This window comes from Drosophila gunungcola, assembly GCF_025200985.1.
Source record: "Drosophila gunungcola strain Sukarami chromosome 3L unlocalized genomic scaffold, Dgunungcola_SK_2 000005F, whole genome shotgun sequence".
In the NCBI taxonomy this organism is placed as follows: domain Eukaryota; kingdom Metazoa; phylum Arthropoda; class Insecta; order Diptera; family Drosophilidae; genus Drosophila; species Drosophila gunungcola.
In genome coordinates, this window is record NW_026453180.1 from 5,263,180 (window position 1) to 5,281,598 (window position 18,419).

Here is an 18,419-nt window from a genome sequence, read left to right on the forward strand (position 1 = left end):
AATGGGGTCTTTTCTGTTTTACTTTTCGCATTCGCACTTGATATGAACTATGATTTTTTTTTATGTCGGCACGTGTAAAAAGTGGCTTAAAAAGAAACACAAATTGAGTGAATGCAAAAATAAAATAAACTTTAAATTAGTCAAATTAATTCTTTAAAAACTTTTGAGCTTTAAACCATAACAGGTCATAAAATTATGCAGTTTTGAACAAAAATAAACGATACCATCGATTACATTACCTAGAATACTTTGCCCCGCAAATAGAAATTGCAGCAGCAACGAAAATTATCTAAAATTTACGAGCAGACACAAAAATAATTTTTCAACTGAAATCACATTAAAACGCTGATGTTGCTGTTGCCTGCACTCAAATGTTTGGCTAAGCGCAAAACAAAATGCAATAAAACACCGCACACACGCCGAAGAAAGACCGCAAATAATACACAAACATTGAAAATTCATGGGCAAACAGCAAGTGAGCGAGCAGAAATGATTTATGTAAATATAACAAGCGCCAGGCAGCTCGTTTCGATTCTCTGAAGCCGATTTTCCCCATTTCGCGATTGTGTCGAAAGCCTTCAAATGGCGTTCACGTGCGATCAAGTGATCGCTCCATGTGCTGCCAGTCACCGGATGACAGAAACCAGACCTCCCCACCCCGAGGAATCAGCGGTGCCACTCACTGAAATCGAGAAAGCCTCAATGAGTTGAGCAACTTTTTTCGCCAGACTTCGATCAAATGGTTCGCCCTTTTCCCAGAAGTGATAACAATCTGGGAACATTCGCGAGCACCGCCCACGAGTTCTAGTTAAATGTTTTGCTACATAGGATTAATATGGTAAATACATTGGCAAAGAAGTGAGCTCAAAAATGTGAAGTTAAAGAAGGTTTATTGATTTGTTAGTAGATTTGATTAAATAATTTGTTTAAGGAGACTTAGAGTCATTTTTAATGACTTTAAATAATCTAAAAATGTTTACCTAAAATAACTTGCAAAAAAATGTTAGAAAATGGTAAACAACCGTATTAAAGAAAGTTTGATTAAAAGTAGAACGATAACCGCAAGATTACTCACCGCTTACTCAATAAGAGCAGCAAACCCAATCTAACCAGAATTTTACCCCTATTTCAGTTTGCCGAATTAAAGTGTACTTATTGCCGAATTAGCAAAACTTACTTATATTATGAAAGCAGGTGACTCGCATGCTAAATATATAAAATTTTGGATTCATTAGCTTGACTCGCTGATTGAGGCTAGAAATATTCCATACTGGTTTTTGCTTTGGGGGGAAGACTAGGCGGGACCTTCTCCTGAGGCAGTGCGCTTGATTGCCAGTCTGACACACGCCTGTGAAAGCATTTTTCACCTCGAATGATTTCTAGTTTCAAGTTTTAGTTCGATGATCGTAAACGATAAGCGGCGCCTTCGGGCATTTTCAATGCCAGCTACAGATAAGAGAAAAGCGTTGATAAGGGGCGGGGCGCCAATACGAATTATAAACAATTCGCGCATGTCAAAGGGAAGAAAAAGAAAGAGAAACAACAGAGCACCTACGAAAACAGAAACTCAGCAGGTGCAGATTCTCTTTTGGAAACCTTCTACAGAAGGTAAAGCAGATTTCATTCCTGGTATCAGCGCCAAAAGACGCTACTATCTCGCTCTTTCTGCTGATAATTCCAATGCAGCAGCAACATTTTTATAACCTTATATTTCCGCTCATCACATATCGCTTATTTAATAACAATTTTGTTTTGTTTTGCCTATCTTTTGGTGAGTTTTTGCGCTTTTGCAAACCAGAACCTGCCAAAAAAAAAAAATTATATATACACTTGACGAGTTTCTATTGGATTCTATTTCCTACGGCTATGGAATGCTTGGGCTTTGATAATCAAGCCAGTTAGCGCCTCAAGGTCACGTTGATAAGGACTATTTCGAAAGTAATGCAACGGATGTATATGTATCGATTAAATAATAGAGTTGAACTGCGAAAAAGCAATAAAATCATGAATGGATATAGTAAATTGCCGCTGAGAAACGTTATTGCTTAACATTTATTTCAAATATCGAGTCAAAAGTGAAATAAATAAAAACATTGAAAGAGCTTATAAGCTAAAATATTGAAGGTTTTTAAAAGGTGATAGGAAATCGTTATATTTATTATTAAATAGTTTTACAAATTAAACAATTGTTAAGTAAATTTGCACGCAAACAAACTAAAATTTTTTTGATTTCTTTTTTATCTGATTTAAAAAATTTCCTAAAATTCAGGCTTCTAGACCAGAATACCCACTTAATAAAAGCAATTATATAAGATGACACAGTTAACTTTATTTTGCAAGTCAATGCATCAATTATGGTTTCAAAGCATATACACAAACCAATTAAAATGATGCAATTAGCTGAGTAAACCAATAATACCCGAGTGCGTTGTAAAATAACCGGCATAAATTATTTAATCAGCCACATATATTGACAAACAAATTATAAATAGTCTGGCAAATCTAATATTAAACTGTATGGTCAAAAACTTGTTCGAGTGTTGTCAACTCTCGGCATCCATTACCATCCTTAATCTACCTCCATTCCCGCTCTCGTTCAGTCATCTTCCATCAGTCTTTGACCGTTTCGGATTCTTGAGTTTGAATTGCCGCTGCTGCCGGGCTGCTGTTTATGTTATTAACACAACAAACAACCACTTAACTTCAAAAATGATTTCATGCATTTGGTGGGGTTTAAAAATAAACATCAAAGCGAGAAACGGCGACGGAAGTGCGAGTACATAGAGTACGAGTAAGAGGCCAAGAGTGTCCGAAAATAAATATTGAGATGACTATTTTTAAACCGAAAAGCCACGTATCCGTTCCTCAAAAGCACGGGCACAAATTGAAGTTTTTATATGTGGATGGGGGATCGAATTGGATCGCAATGTTAATTGGCACCGCTCGAGCGGTTCGGGTAGAGTCTATACTCGAAACAAATCGTTTTAAATTAGACCTTTTGACATCAAATATAAATTCTTACAAAAAACCAGAAAGTCAAAAAAAAAATAATAATAATTAGTATCGATGTTTTGTCAGCACTTTTAGAGACATATGAATCGTGAATCGAACTGAATCATTTTTTTCTTTTATTTTTCTTTACTTATGACACTCGCATTGACTTCGTGTTATTAATTATGCAGGTGAAATTACATTTCAGTGATTTACCTACTCAATTGAGAACAATAAATATGGCAAATAACAGTAATTGTCGCTTATGTTGTTGTCGTGGCTGCATTTCGCAGTTCATAAATCAAGCGGGAGCGCAAGAGTATCAGACAGATACAAATAACGAATGGCCGCCGCCGTAATGATTGCAGCGTTTACGTTCATTTACACTCCATCAATTGCGTAGTTTACGGCCGGCCCAAAGTCGGCAGGGAAAAGTGCGAAACGAGAAACGGAAAAGTCATCACCATCGAACCGCGCAGTCGATGCATACAGGGGTTTAATCAGTAGTTGTATACTACTATATAATACGCAGTTTCGGCATTCTATATTTAGTACTACTCGTGGGGCAATTAGCCAGACGAATGCGTAATTCTTACATTCGATGCCAGTGTACATATAATTAAACATGCTTGTTTAGTGATCAAAACAATCATTGACTAACACTTGCATATGAGAAGCTGGGTGCAGTCGATCGGGGATAGTGCTTAAAATTGTTCATTGTCAAAATAACATAATGGTGAAGTTTATAAACTCGTCTATCGTAAAAAATTATTACAACGGTTTTGATAAAATAGTATAGTATTTCCCACAGAGATATAAACTTATTAAATACATGAAAAAAAAAAAAGTGAATTTTTTAAGTTTGTCAAATAAATTAAATAAAACTCACTTATTATTACTTAGAAAGCTTTTTGAAAAACCATTTAATTCACACAAGTAGTTATCTCTTGGCATAGCCAACAAAACACATTGAAAGTTGGAGAACACACCAGATAATTTGCCGTTGATAAAATGAATTACAGTTGATAATGTAATGATTTTAGATAGGCAATATCATTTACCCAGCTCTTCTGGGTAAGTATTTTCAATAAATTTTCATGGGAAATTACATTTCCCATGTGCACGCGTGCAGCAAGTAAAATTTCCTCCCCTTCGTGTCTTTCTATAAGAGTTTAAGCCATTAGTATGTTAATTAGTTGAAAACTAATTAAGCTAAACCCAGTATTTGCGAAACATTTGCGAACTTAAAAATATTGGCAAAAATCCAATGACTAGACAAGACGTCAAGATGTTGGTAGAGAGAAAGTTAATTTGCTCATGGAAATTTAAAAGAACTTCACTTTGGACCACTCTGTGCCATATTTTTAAACTTTCTACGTATTTGGTTCGTTTGTGGCCAAAACGCAATTTGATTCTGCTAATGCGCACTTTTGCGAGAGATTAGACCAAAGCTAATGACTGCGCATATTTCTAAAGCCCACAGAAATATATGTATCTGCCAGGTACACCATGCATTTAAATATGTATTTATATGGGTCAGCCGCGATAAGAACCGATGCAGGCATATGTGAGTGCCCAATGAACTCACGTGAGTGCGATTTGTGAATGATTTACGACTGACACAGCGAATATCTTATGACTGTCTGGCATGGGACTGGATAATGTCCTATGGCCGATTTGCGATAGCCCCTCAAAGTCATTAAGGCCTCCAATACCCATTGCCCTTCTCAATGTACAACATATATAAATTCACATATGGGCAAATTCAATTTGCGTGAGTAGGAAACGAACATAAATCAAGCGCTGTGCAAATTGTGGGAATTTGAGGCTTGCACTTTGCAGAACTGGCCAACTGGAGCCGCCAGGAAATCTTAGCAGTTGATCAATTTTAATGGCCCGCCACTGGAATTACACGATTTCCCTACAACCCATAACCAACATGGGTACCATTTCCGCGGCACCTGGCATTGCAATTGCGAATGAAAATAAATATTAAGCCAGCCCGGTCGGGCCACACACATATTTACAGTGGTTAGAGCTAGGTTTACGTTTTATGAAAATTAAAAAAAAAATTTTAAAAAATGGTGTAAGACTTTTTTTAAGTTAATAAGACTGTACTGTAGTTTATTTCTGATACGTATTAAACAAAAACAACATTGTTGTTAAATTGATTAAAACAATATGCTTTGAACGTTTAAGAAAATTTCATACACGCATTTTGCATACAGAACCTTTTTACTAACAATTTTCTTTAACTTTGTATCAGTGTGGGGTGCTCGTTTTGTGTGAAATAAATGTTTATCAGCCCAAAGCGCGCCAACGATTATATTGGCAATTATACCGGCACATCGGCGCCTCGCACGTGACCACTTTCAAGTTCAGCGCCGCAGGAAGGCAGCAGTGCCGGCGGGACAATGGGTGTAAGAATTCTTATCTAAGGGTGAGGTGTGGCCAGACAGGTGAGCTCACCCTTGTGTCAAGGACAGTTCTCTAATGCAGGACAAAGTTCCGTTCTCAAGTTCAAATGCAGGATTATGCAGAAAGTTACGGCCCAGTTACACAAGGGGAAACTTTTGTTTACTAGGGCTATATTGCTGTAACATCAGTTTAGGGTATGACATGAACTGTGGCATAAATGAAAATATAAAACATATAATGCTGCTATAAATATATTTTAAATTACAACCAAACTTGCTACTCTAAATAACTTCTACTTAAAAATATATGTTAATATATTCCTATATATTGCTTAAGAAAATTCCTAAAAACTCCCAAAGACTTCACATTAAACTTCTCTCGCACTCTGTCAGTCGATTCCCAGTCTTCACTGTAAACAATCAACTTCGACGATGTGCAAACAAAAAAACAAGTCGCCATTTTGTCATATTTCACAATATTGCACTTCTTTTTGTTGCTGGTGCCATATTTTATTTATTTATTGATCACTTGATTAATGTGGATATTCCGTTCATATTTTTAACATTTTCTGATAAGTTTTCTATTGCTATTTTTCCCCAAAGCACATGCACCTGTCGGCGGTACAATCGATACATTTTGAGGTGTATTTCATAAAATGGCATTAAAAGGAATTTGAGCTGCCAAAACGATTCGTATTTCGGTGTGTTTGTCTTTTATTTGAAGTGAGCCGATTTTCAATGTGTCCGGAGGGGGTGAGCGGCCAATTACGTGGCGACGCCCCGCAATTCCAAATCAATTATGACACTGAGCCCTCTAAAAACTGGCGCCATCGATGTGTCATGGAGTGCGGAACGTTCGATAAACAAAATTTGACATGTTTAATGGATTAAATAAACCGTATACGTATTTCTTTTCCTTTTCTTAAAATCCAGCGGTTGTTTACTGATATGAAGTACTGTTATATTGTCTCCCCTTTTTCTTCAATATATTTCGAGTGCACAAGTGTAAATAGCGCAGGCAAATGGAATTTCAAACGGAAGTGCCGCTCTTAGCGTCTTCGTCCAGCTCCAGCGCCTCCGGCTTGGGCTTTGGCGCCCACTTCGGCTCCCGCTGCAATACCAGCGGACATTCCAGCTCCGGGTCCGTCCTCGCCGAGAGTGGCTGCTCCTCCAACTTTTCCGCCCGCCCCCGCCGCCGCGCCCACGCCCCCTTGGGCGGCACTCAGGGCATCGCGTTGACCCGGGACTTGAGCCTCGGCGATGCACTAATGGAAGGGGGTGTGGTTAATGGGCGGTAAATCACTGGGTATTCAATAAACTCCCGAAAGGATCTTAACGAAAACTTTAAACTTTTACATAATATTAATCCATTTTTCCCAAATATTCTTACTCATTAGTTTCTTCTCCTTATGTGATCATTTCTTCATCAATCTTTAATTACTAAAATATAAACCAATATATAAAAAAAATTTATCTACAACACGGTCAGGATTATTTCAAAATTTTAGAACTCTACGAAGACAACTGAAATACATTTTTTTTTTAAATTTGCTCTACACTATAATTGTTCTTCCTTTCAAGAGGTTACCTTAAACCGATTTAAAATCTCACAATTAGCATCGCCAAACTAATCCAGGATAAAATCGCGAATTTCATAGCTAAGGAAACTTTATGAATGCAGGTAAAATAAACAATAGGTTAATTCCTGCAAGCTCCACCGCTTTTTATACTACCCATAATGTCATGTTCGAGCCCAACCAGATCTCTTGGGAAATACATACTTTCTGTTATCCAAACACAAATCTTGGGCAGCATTCAAAACTAATAGTGAGCAAACATCGGATTTCCCCCGCGACGATAAGCATCTAGCGTAACCAGGCGTTGTTATGGGGCATCTCTTATATATTATTAATAAATTTTATTGTTGACAATCGCTTAATTGCTCCCGTGCCCCGTGCATGCTTCTGGCGTGAGTCTATTAATAAATAATTAACCAACCAGTTCCGTCGAGTCAACCAACAGTGGAATGATGACATTGCGACCAATACAGTTGTTATATTGTGGGAAAAATATTGAGTAATCGTGCAAAGTACAAGGTCAATAATGAACAAAAGCGAAAAAAAGTTAAACTTGCTTTAAAAATTAAATTTTGATTATGCTCTCGACACTCTTATCTCACTCAAAAAAACTAAAAGGCGCCATCAAATGCTGAGGAAATTCCACGAAATGGAGTGTATTTACTTTCCAAATTTAGTTGAAGTTGCCTTATCTTTTCTTAAAACTCATAAACATAACTATAATATTTAATTTAAGAAATTCAACTGATGCGTTTCGTTAATTGTTTTTTTTTTTTTTGTTAATTTGGCTTCTCGCTATGTCAAAATCCCCAAATTCATTATAATTCTGATTTCGCTTTATTAATGATCTTAATTTAAGAAATAAAATTAATATAATTGATTCCTTACTGGTGGATGGCCAGACGGACCCCCTTTGCATTATCCAATTATTGAGCTCGAATAAACGCAGCAGTGAATAAACACACACACCTACATATATGTAATTAGAAATTCAATGATTTTTAGAGTCAATTTGTTTATTTGCCATGTTGCAGTGCGACGGAGCTTCCATAAAAATTTAAACGAAAAGAAATAAATAAATAAGCCGTTTGCCAATTTGCAGAATGCAATGTGCTAACGAAAACAACATCCAGTATTTTATACACACATCCCATATAAACAAACATATATGAACATCGTTTGTCATTGTTATTGGCTCATCTGTGGGTGGCCGCAGTAATGGGCAATATTCCCGATTATCACGTAGCTCAGTCCAAAAAAAATATACACATCGGGAGCGGGGGAGTGGTGGCTGTGGCATCATTAAAAATTAAATCAAAATTAAATGTTCATCAAATGCAATAAAAACGAGTGCGCATGCAATTTTTATCCACTTTTTTCTGCTTTATGCATGTGCGTTTTTATTATTTATTATCCTCGGGATTCCCTTTCATTCTATAGTTGTATTGAGGAAGTCCATTTGAGGTTTGTGCATTATAGCTCCATAACTGTTTTGAGTTTTTTTACGGAAAGAACATATTTATGGTTTTGTTTTCTCAAATTGGTATGGCGAAAACATTTCAATTTGTAAACACATTAAAAGAGAATGAGAAAAGTGTAACACAAATTTAAAGGGCTTAATATCTTTAAGTTCTGATGATTTGATTACTATTATGTTACTATGATGAAATTAAAAGATCCCACGTTAAATATACATTTCTTTGTAAAAGTACGGGGAGTTGGTCTTTCGGCGGATGTTGATATGGACATAACGCTCGTTCATAATTACAGTCAATTCCCAAGTGTATCTTTAAATTATTGAAATTGAAATTACTTATATATGCTACGAAGGCCGTCGAATATCGCATAATCGCCTACGGTGCCGCCCCGTATCATATCAGGCGTATCATGCTTATTTTGCGGTTTATTTTCTGAAAATTTTTGACGCGTACGTGTGACATATTTTCTGGAGGCGCCGCCGATAAGGCGCTTCAGACGACAGCAATAACAAAACGAGGAAACAAAGGCAACAACAGCAGCAACAACAGCAGCAACAACAGCAGCAACAACGGCCAACTGCAAGACAACAATCCCACAGATATAGATTATACAAACTGACAGTTGTCGTAGGTATACGAGTTGCGTCGACGTCGCCGCCACTTTGGCATTCAAAGCATCGTCGTCCATGGAAATTGTAAGTCCCCGTCGAGTATTTGCCTTCAGAGCGTCTCGTCAACACAATCTTCGATGTAAATAATTACAACGAATTCGAACAAAACGAAATAAACTACTATATAATTACAATAATTGTTTTATATAATAGTTAGAGTAATATAAAGGATATTTAATAGCACGTCAAATAATTATCTTTAGGGACTCCACATTTTGAACTATTGTTTGTACACAGCAGGTGTGACAACCCATACATGATTCAGAGTACCTCTCTTCCATCTATCTTTCCTGGCTCCCTTTCTTTGGGGATTTTCGCGTGGGCTAGTGAATTTCGCAAGAAAAAAATATTCCCTTTACCGACAATCGATATTGTTTGATTTATGCCCTGGTCCTTGGTCCTCAATGAAGGTCGGCTGGCTATGGGCTGTATCCCACGCTCGTCCAGACGTATAATTAAGTTGCTGGCCCTCTGAATACCACTTGCAATCAACAGAAATTCGCTTGTGGGCTTATTAATTGCCCTTGCCAAGAGCAGAAAAGACGGGTGAGAAGGGGGAGTAATGTGTTTATAAAGCGTAAAATGAAATTATCATCGCACATATTCAATTATCCTGCAATGAAGTGAGGCTGTACAAGGGGAAAGGCGGGGCATCGACCTTTTTATCCCCGAGGAGATGGAGCATCTGTCTGGGGTCAATTCGATGCCGCAGGTCGCTATTTAGCACTTGGTTGTTAGACGAATGGGTCAACAAATTCAGCTATCATAAAATCTTTATCGATGAAATATGTCTGGACGTTGAGTGTTTTGTTTACCGCGAATTTTAAGCATATACAATTTTAAACAATAAAACTTTTTTCTCAGTTAATAATGAGAAACAACTTAATTTTTATTTGATTATACTGCAACTAGTTCTAGTTTAAAACGATTAAAAGTATTTCAATTGCCCATTCTTGGAAAATTATAACAAACAAAATAATTAATCTGATGGCTATTTTGCAGAAGTAAAAATATATGTTCAATCTTGTAAGATTATTAATTTTTATTATTTAAGATTAAAAAGCTTTGTAACTTTCTTTAAAGCAATAAGTTTTGCTTATAATATTTTAAGTACAACATTTTCGGCACGTGAATATTCTAACTGTGTTGGTGAGCGGAGCACTTTGCCAAATGCGAAAACAAAATGTTAAAAAAATGCAAAGATCTTGACTTTTTCGTCGAAACTCTATATCGCAAGCACTTTCTGCATTTTCAACTACACTTTTCCTTACTTTTTGTTTTTTTAATCAACGGAATCTTAAGAAAAACACATTTCTTTACCGGCGAATTAAAGCTGCACACGGGGTTGTAAATAGAGAAACATTATCGATATTCGGTAGTTTGCACTCTTTTTTTCTTATTTTAGAAAAGTAAGCACACAATATAATTAATATAATCTTTTTTTGGTAGAATTAAAAATATATTTTTTATATACCCACAAAATGTAAGTCATTTTAAATAGATTTGTTGAATTAACAAAATTAAAAAAGCTTTTAAACTTTCTTGACACCTAATGGTATTTTTGAAAGGTTAACTCTCATACTTACGCATTTACTCATAAATATTGCATTTGTGTAGGTGAGGAGAGCACTTTGCCAAATGCGAAAACAAAATGTTCAAAAATATGCTTAGATCCTAACTTTTTCGTCGAAGCTCCATAAGCCAAGCACTTCCTGCATTTTCATCTACACTTTTCACTACTTTTTATTATTTTAAACCAACAAATTATTACGAAAACAATGTTTCTTTGCCAGCGAATTAAGGCTGCACACAAGGCTACAAATAGACAAAAATTATCGATATTCGATAGTTGGCTCTCTTGTTCTCTTCCACAAACTAGTTAGCTGTCAAAAAGCTAAATGCTGCAGCATCCACGTGGGTTGTCCATGCTTAACGACAATAAACCCAATGCTACAAGCTTCTTAAACTTAAATTCAGATAACACTTGTTTTGCACTTAAACTCTTATACATACTCACTCACACATGAATATTTTAACTGTGTTGGTGAGGGGAGCACTTTGCCAAATGCGAAAACAAAATGTTAAAAAAAAATACAAAGGACTTGACTTTTCCGTCGAAACTAAATATACCAAACACTTTCTGCACTTTCAACTACACTTTTCCTTAATTTTTCTTTTTTTTAATCAACGGAATCTTACGAAAAACACATTTTTTTACCGGCGAATTAAAGCTGCACAAGTGGTTGCAAATAGAGAAACATTATCGATATTTGGTTATTTGCTCTCTTTTTCTCTTATTTTAGGAAAGTAAGCACACATGTGCATACATACATATGTACATTGCAATGGCACTGGCGACTTACACAAAATTATTATTCTGAAAAATATATTTTTTACATACGCACAAATTGTGAGTTATTGCAAGTATATTTGTAGTAATAATAAGTTTAAAAAGTTTTTTATCTTTCTTGAAACCTGTTAGTTTTTCATTTGTATTTTCAACATACATAGCTGCATTTTTGATAGCTGAGCACTCATACTTACGCATTTACTCATGAATATTGCAATTGTGTTGGGGAGGGGAGCACTTTGCCAAATGCGAAAACAAAATGTTTAAAGAAATACAAAGGACTTGACTTTTTCGTCGAAACTCAATATACCAAACACTTTCTGCACTTTCAACTACACTTTCCCTTAATTTTTCTTTTTTTTAATCAAAGGAATCTTACGAAAAACACATTTTTTACCGGCGAATTAAAGCTGCACAAGTGGTTGCAAATAGAGAAACATTATCGATATTCGGTTATTTGCTCTCTTTTTCTCTTATTTTAGGAAAGTAAGCACACATGTACATACATATGTATATTGCAATGGTATTGGCGACTTACACAAAATAATTATTCTGATCTCTTTTTGGTAGAGTTAAAAATCTAATTTTTACATACCCACAAAAAGTGAGTTATGTCAAGTATATTTGTTGTAATAATAAAATTTAAAAGCTTTTTAACTTTCTTGAAACCTATTAGTTTTTCATTTGTTATTCGGTTATTTGCTCTCTTTTTCTCTTATTTTAGGAAAGTAAGCACACATGTACATACATATGTATATTGCAATGGTATTGGCGACTTACACAAAATAATTATTCTGATCTCTTTTTGGTAGAGTTAAAAATCTAATTTTTACATACCCACAAAAAGTGAGTTATGTCAAGTATATTTGTTGTAATAATAAAATTTAAAAGCTTTTTAACTTTCTTGAAACCTATTAGTTTTTCATTTGTATTTTCAACATTACTGCATATTTGATAGCTGAGCACTCATACTTACGCATTTACTCGTGAATATTGCAATTGTGTTGGGGAGGGGAGCACTTTTCCAATTGCGAAAGCAAAATGTTCAGAAATCTGCAAAGATCTTGACTTTTTCGTCGAAACTCAATATACCAAGCACTTTCTGCATTTTCATCTACACTTTTCCCGCTTTTTATTATTTTAAGCCAACAAATTATTACGAAAAATATGTTTCTTTGCCAGCGAATTAAAACTGCACACGTGGCTACAAATAGACATAAATTATCGATATTCGATAGTTTGGCTCTCTTGTTCTCTGCCACAAACTTACATGTGTATTAAGAGGGAACCCAATTTATTAAAAATAATGTGTTAAACGAAGATTAAATTCCCAATTATCAAACAGATTATGATTTAGAGGTATAAAAACTCGTCTTGTTTTGTAAGATGTGAGCTATTCTGAATAGCCTAGTAATTAGGGATCGGGGTCAACCTTATTTTAGGGAAAGCACCTGCCAAAATTGGTGATCCTCAGTGGGCTATTCTGTTAATAAGTGCGGAACAACTTGACTATTCTGCATAGCGATTGCATAGGCGCTGCCGTCGCACTCCCTTGATCACTCCTTTTTCCAATCGTCTGCCTTGTCTAGACGCTTTTAATTTGCGTAATCAAAACACAAAGAGCCACGGCGACTGACAATGAGAAAAAAACAGAAACAGAAACAACAAGATAGGAAGCAAACTTCGGCAAACCGAAGCTGATATAGCCTTGCAGCTATTACAAAAATTAAATATTCTTTAAAACAACAAAATCAAGATTTTTATACATATGTATATTTTTAACATCAGATAAGCTATAATGATTTTCCACTGAATTATTCGTACCCATGCAACTAGATGATACGTCTTACGATTTTATGAAAAGACAACTTTTGGGAAAATATCATGCAGATAGCTTTGTAACTGTGAGACCAGTTTGTGCAGAAACGGACACGGCTAGATTTTTACTTTAATGGAAATGCTGATCAGGATTATATACACATACTTTATAGTCAAACTTTTGACTGAAATTATAATACCCTCTGCAAGGGTATAAAATCCAAACAAAATATTTTGCCCTAACGCGGTGGCGAATAAAACAAAATCCGTCAGCAAAACAACAATACAATTTCGTATAAATAATGCAGAAAGAACAGCAACTCAAGTACGACAACAACACAATTACAAATTAAAATGTGTGATAAATGCCGAGAACAACAAAAAGAGAGGCATAAAAAAAAGTGACAGCCCTGGCGCCCCCTTCCTGTCTCGCGAATAATTTCTTAACCCAATTGCAAACATTAATAACAAAATAGAACGGCATTTGTTTGTTGGTTATGTGATCGGAGAAGGTGAAGTTGTATCCGATACAATATGCAAGTAGGTCACGAATAGTAATTGAAAAAATCAAAATATGAAATGGAAAAATGTGGCAATGTGGCAGTTAAGCAACTACTAGATAGTGAAATTCCAAACGTTTGATTTTTTCATTTGTATGTATTTAATTTAAATATTTATGCAACGCTAATGGTTCATTTGCAGCATTAACCTTGACTTAAAAAATTCCGTCCAGCTGCAACTTAACTTTACTGACCGCTCAGTTCAACGAACCCATTCTAAAACCTGATTTTCCAAATAAGAACAATTATTTATACCCAAGCCCAAGAACATCCATCTATCCCAGAAATATGCAAATTATAAATGGCCTTGACCTTAACCCAGAGTTCCACAAACCCATTTTGGGTTCAAGGAACCCCCTCTGTTATGTCACTCCTTCTAGCCAATGTCCAATTATCATTTTAAGTGGCCATATAAGAACCCCAAATGCGATGATCAGCTTGAACCAAATTAAACTCAGCTAATCCAAAAATAGCCCCCATTTAGACGGTGTTTTTGGGCCAAAGTCCAGGTAACGGTTCTCCTCAACGTAATTACCTGCTTACCTTCTACATTCGCACATATATATATATTCGGAGCAAAAACTGGACTCAGGAACATGCGCCAAAGCGATAATCATATATCAACTGTCGCTGGTTCGATTCTGCCTTCGTTGTATAAGAGGCTAGACTGAAAAAAAAACCCGCTGATGGATTGCATTTCAGAGGGGGTTCTTTGGGCTCCATAGGAAAAGGGCGTTCAGGTGTGCAATTAGCTGCAACTGTAGTCGAAAACGTGTCAATTGTCGTATTGCAGTACAAACATTGTGCAAAAGAAATATGTACACATGACCCCGACATAGCCTGACATTCTTGTATCCCGAAGTGTTTCACTTTTCTTTCTTTAAGCGGTAATTTATGGTTACGTCCTGTTTACCAGTTTATCTAGCTGAACTAAGATTCAAGGTTTTTGAATCTCCTTAACGGACTAACCGACCGCAGGTCCAAAATTAATTAATGGCCCTTAAATCGGAAGCAGCTCCTATTTCTTTTTCACAACACAAGTGCTTCGGTCGATTTCGTAGTGTTATTAAAAAATATAATGAACTTTTATAAATAAATTAAATAAGTCTTTGAACAATACATATTTAATAAAAATGTTGTTGGCAAATATTATTTCAGATAATGGATTTCTGTACGTAAAAATAATACCATTTGAACCTGAACTTTTATTCTTGAAGCACAGACTTAACATATTGAATGTAGTTACATAATAAATACTATTGTTGAGTGGTATTTCTGTTTTTAAAAATGCTATAATTTATATTTTTGACCATGTAATTCTTAAACTGCCTTTGTATAATACGAACTTACTACAAATATTGTTGGCTAGTCGAAGCCTTTACTAAGGCTTTGTAATATTTCAAAATAAGAATGTCTTTTTTAGGAAAATTAATTTTATTTTATCTGTACCTATTAGTTGGAACCTGAACTTTCATTCTTGCAGAACCTATACTTTATTTAAAACAGATTGAATGCAGTTACTTAACTAGTACAATTGTTGTATGGAAATTCCGTTTTAAAAAATTATTTAATTTGAGCCAACTATTTTTACCCATATGGCTGCATTATCTCAAAGCCGTCTATGAGCTGACGCCAGTAATTCGTCATCTAAGTCGCAAATTTACGACGTCACGATATCGCTATGGGCTCTATAGTTTTTAGATGGAGCTATTCACAATGGTGGCCTCATTAGGCGCTGAGAAGAAGCAGAAGAACGTGTTTATTATTTCCCGATTTGTTTTAGTTGCCTCGTTTGCTTGTGTTTTGCAGCATATCGCGCTTTACCCGTATTTTCGTGTGCTGTATAAATGTATCTATATCTATATCTGTATCTGTATCTGTATCTGGCAAATGCGCAGCCTGCAGCTTTCGGCTTGCACCTTGGCACGAATCGCAGTCAACAGCATGGTTAACTTCATTAACAAGTGCACTGCGGAGTGTTTTCGCTGCTTTTCGGGTTTGTTTTTTGGGGCTTTGGAGCCGGATTTGGCTGAAGCCTTCTGCCTGGATTTCGGCACAATTTATCTTGGCGGTTGGCAATTTGCATGAGAATCCATAATGAGCACGAAGGTCGAACTGGTATCTGGTATCTCCCAAATACATTCGCCTCGTATGTCAAAAGTTATTTATTTCAAAACCAACGTCCTCTCACGCATTTGTCAAATTGTTTTTCTCCGTAATTTATGCGATGCCTCTCAGCAGCAGCAGCCCGATTTGTGAATGAATAGCGAATATTTTTACCAGTAAAAAAATACCGCCAGTTGCGGCAATTAACATTTTTTTAATTAGCCCAGAATTGATTTATGCCACACCGTTCTCGAGTTGCACATTTCGGTATTATTTTTAAACGAAATTCTCTGGAACATTTTTATAATACATTTGCCAGCCATTTGAGCCAGATGAATGTGCCGCACAGAAATGTGTTTATACGTATGCTTAATCGGAATGTATTAATATTTCCAAATATGCGCTGGGTATCGGATTGCACTTGACAGGCAGACGAATGTATTATTGCTCAGTCGTGAGAATAATTACGCTTAATTCGGAATCAGATCAGGTGTTGATGGAATTTAAAGTTGCAATAAGTTAAAATTTATTGAATTGCAGCTTTGAACTAAAGGTACTCAGATGAAGGTTTTATATTTAAAATAAAATATATTACAATGAAAGAATATGTGTTTAATCCGTACCGAGCCCACTTAATTCATGACAAAACACCCAACAACTGTTCTGGTATCGCAAGTTGAAACCTATTTTTACAACGAAGTACAGATGTGCTCAGGTACAGCGTGAACCTGATAAAGAGTCCGGATGCCCTCGGTAAACATGCCGTACCGCTAGTTATATTCTCCTCCCGTGAGTCAGTCTCTTGGAATGGCACTGGGATGGGCTCGGTTGGCAATCCATGTCCCCAACTGTTAATTGCAAAATCAAACTGAGCTGCCAAAATGTTCCCGGCGAAGATTACCTCATCATCGTCGAAAAGTGGGGGCGCGCAGTCATCATCAGCAGCGGCTCCCAAAATGGCAATGAGCAAATGTTTCCTGGGAAAACGGGCCACATATCGTGACCCTCCTCCGGCTAATTACACGCAAACGCATTTTAATTTTCATAAAAATAATCAAAACATGTGCCGCACACATAACTCTCGCTCTCACTCCCTCCAAAACTAGATAAATTAACTGACTGAGAATCAATTGAACCGCAATAACAAATGTTCGATTCTGATAAATGAATTCCGCGAATCTGTCGAGGCCAACAACTACAAAAATCGCAATTTCAAATGTAAAAATAGCTCGGCCAAAGTTAAAACTTAATTTCAACAGCAAACAAAACAAATTATAACGCATAACGATTCAAACGGAGATCAACAAACGACCCGATCACCCCAGCCCCTTCCCTTAAATACCCGTTTCGAAAACAAATACAAATTGACGTAAATCGCTTATGATAATGTTCAAAGTGCAAGCCAAGCAATCGGCAAAAAATCTTTCAAATAAATTGAATATGTTTGTGCGAGCGATGAAACTATTTCAATGTATGGCTGGGAACAGGGATATACCATTTATTCACCTTGAAGGTTGCAAGCCCTAGATCAATGAATCTATAGCTATAGATTACAGACTCTACCTGATTAAAAATAAGAAAATATGATAAAGATGACTTGTGTACACTAAAAAACAAAAATACTGTGTTCTTTTCAATCTATTAAGTTATTCTTAACCTTTTTGTATAATCGAAAAAGGTAACTGGCAGCAAAATATTTACTTGCGAAATTAAGTATAATGACCGGAAGTCCCTCAAATATTTATCAGTTTTTAAAAAATTCTACCCCTATTACTGATTGCTTATCCCCGTATTAGTCAAAACCCCCCTCTACCTGCCATCTTATGTGTATTGCAAAACTAAATCCAAAGAAAATATTTGTAGGCTAATCCCAACATCCACCATATGGCGGGACAATGGTTCGTAATTGATACGAAATATCAGCAAATATTGCACTTAGCATTCCAAAACCAGCTAGACTTATCGCATCCGTTATGATAGCGATATGTGTATGGTGTAAAAGTAAACAACTAGTTTTACCCAGAACTCGGAACATAACCGCAATGCATTTGCCATGCAGTCCGATAAGTCGACACCAGCTATCTGATGTATGAGTATTAACACCGAATGTTGATAAACACGGAGTGTAAACTGGCACTGGCACCCTTGAACGATTCGGGAAATAACCGCATAACCGCATGTCGAGTCGATGTGTCCGTCGATTCGGTTTAACCCCTCCCTGGAATTAAGCAAATACTTTGACTTTTCTTGATGATCAGAAAATTTTGTTTTTATTTTTAAATTTTAAAATCAGATTTCGGTTATTTGTTATTGTCAAGAAACAAAGCTCTTGGTTTTTATCAGTAACTTTTCTTGAAAAATTCTTGAAGCATTTAAAGTGCAAATACCATAACTCATTCAACCGCACATTAAAGCTATATAATCCATATGAGCAGGGAGTGATCGACGTGT

At 36.1% G+C, this 18,419-nt stretch overlaps 2 protein-coding genes across 11 annotated transcripts in view; both read right to left on the reverse strand.

The window, feature by feature from the left end:
- LOC128259048 (uncharacterized) overlaps positions 1 to 12,666 on the reverse strand; it is a 367,779-nt gene extending 355,113 nt beyond the window's left edge. For 7 of the 10 annotated variants that reach the window (XM_052991172.1, XM_052991168.1, XM_052991169.1 and 4 more), the window contains exon 1: positions 10,721 to 10,944. Coding sequence is in view for 5 of the 10 variants with exons in the window: in XM_052991177.1 (XP_052847137.1) it covers positions 10,721 to 10,732 (12 nt within the window). In the remaining 5 variants the exon portion in view is untranslated. Of the gene's footprint in view, positions 1 to 10,720; positions 10,945 to 11,678; positions 11,874 to 12,460 lie in introns of those variants that run through there. The other 3 variants (XM_052991173.1, XM_052991170.1, XM_052991176.1) reach the window with 2 other exon arrangements.
- On the reverse strand, positions 5,913 to 7,102 carry LOC128259058 (uncharacterized). The gene is made up of 2 exons (XM_052991188.1): positions 7,020 to 7,102; positions 5,913 to 6,673 (listed from the first exon to the last, which is right to left on the reverse strand). Exons 1-2 carry the CDS (start codon positions 7,062 to 7,064, stop codon positions 6,458 to 6,460), a joined length of 261 nt encoding a protein of 86 aa, XP_052847148.1. The 5' UTR covers positions 7,065 to 7,102; the 3' UTR covers positions 5,913 to 6,457.
- Positions 12,667 to 18,419: the final 5,753 nt, after the last annotated feature.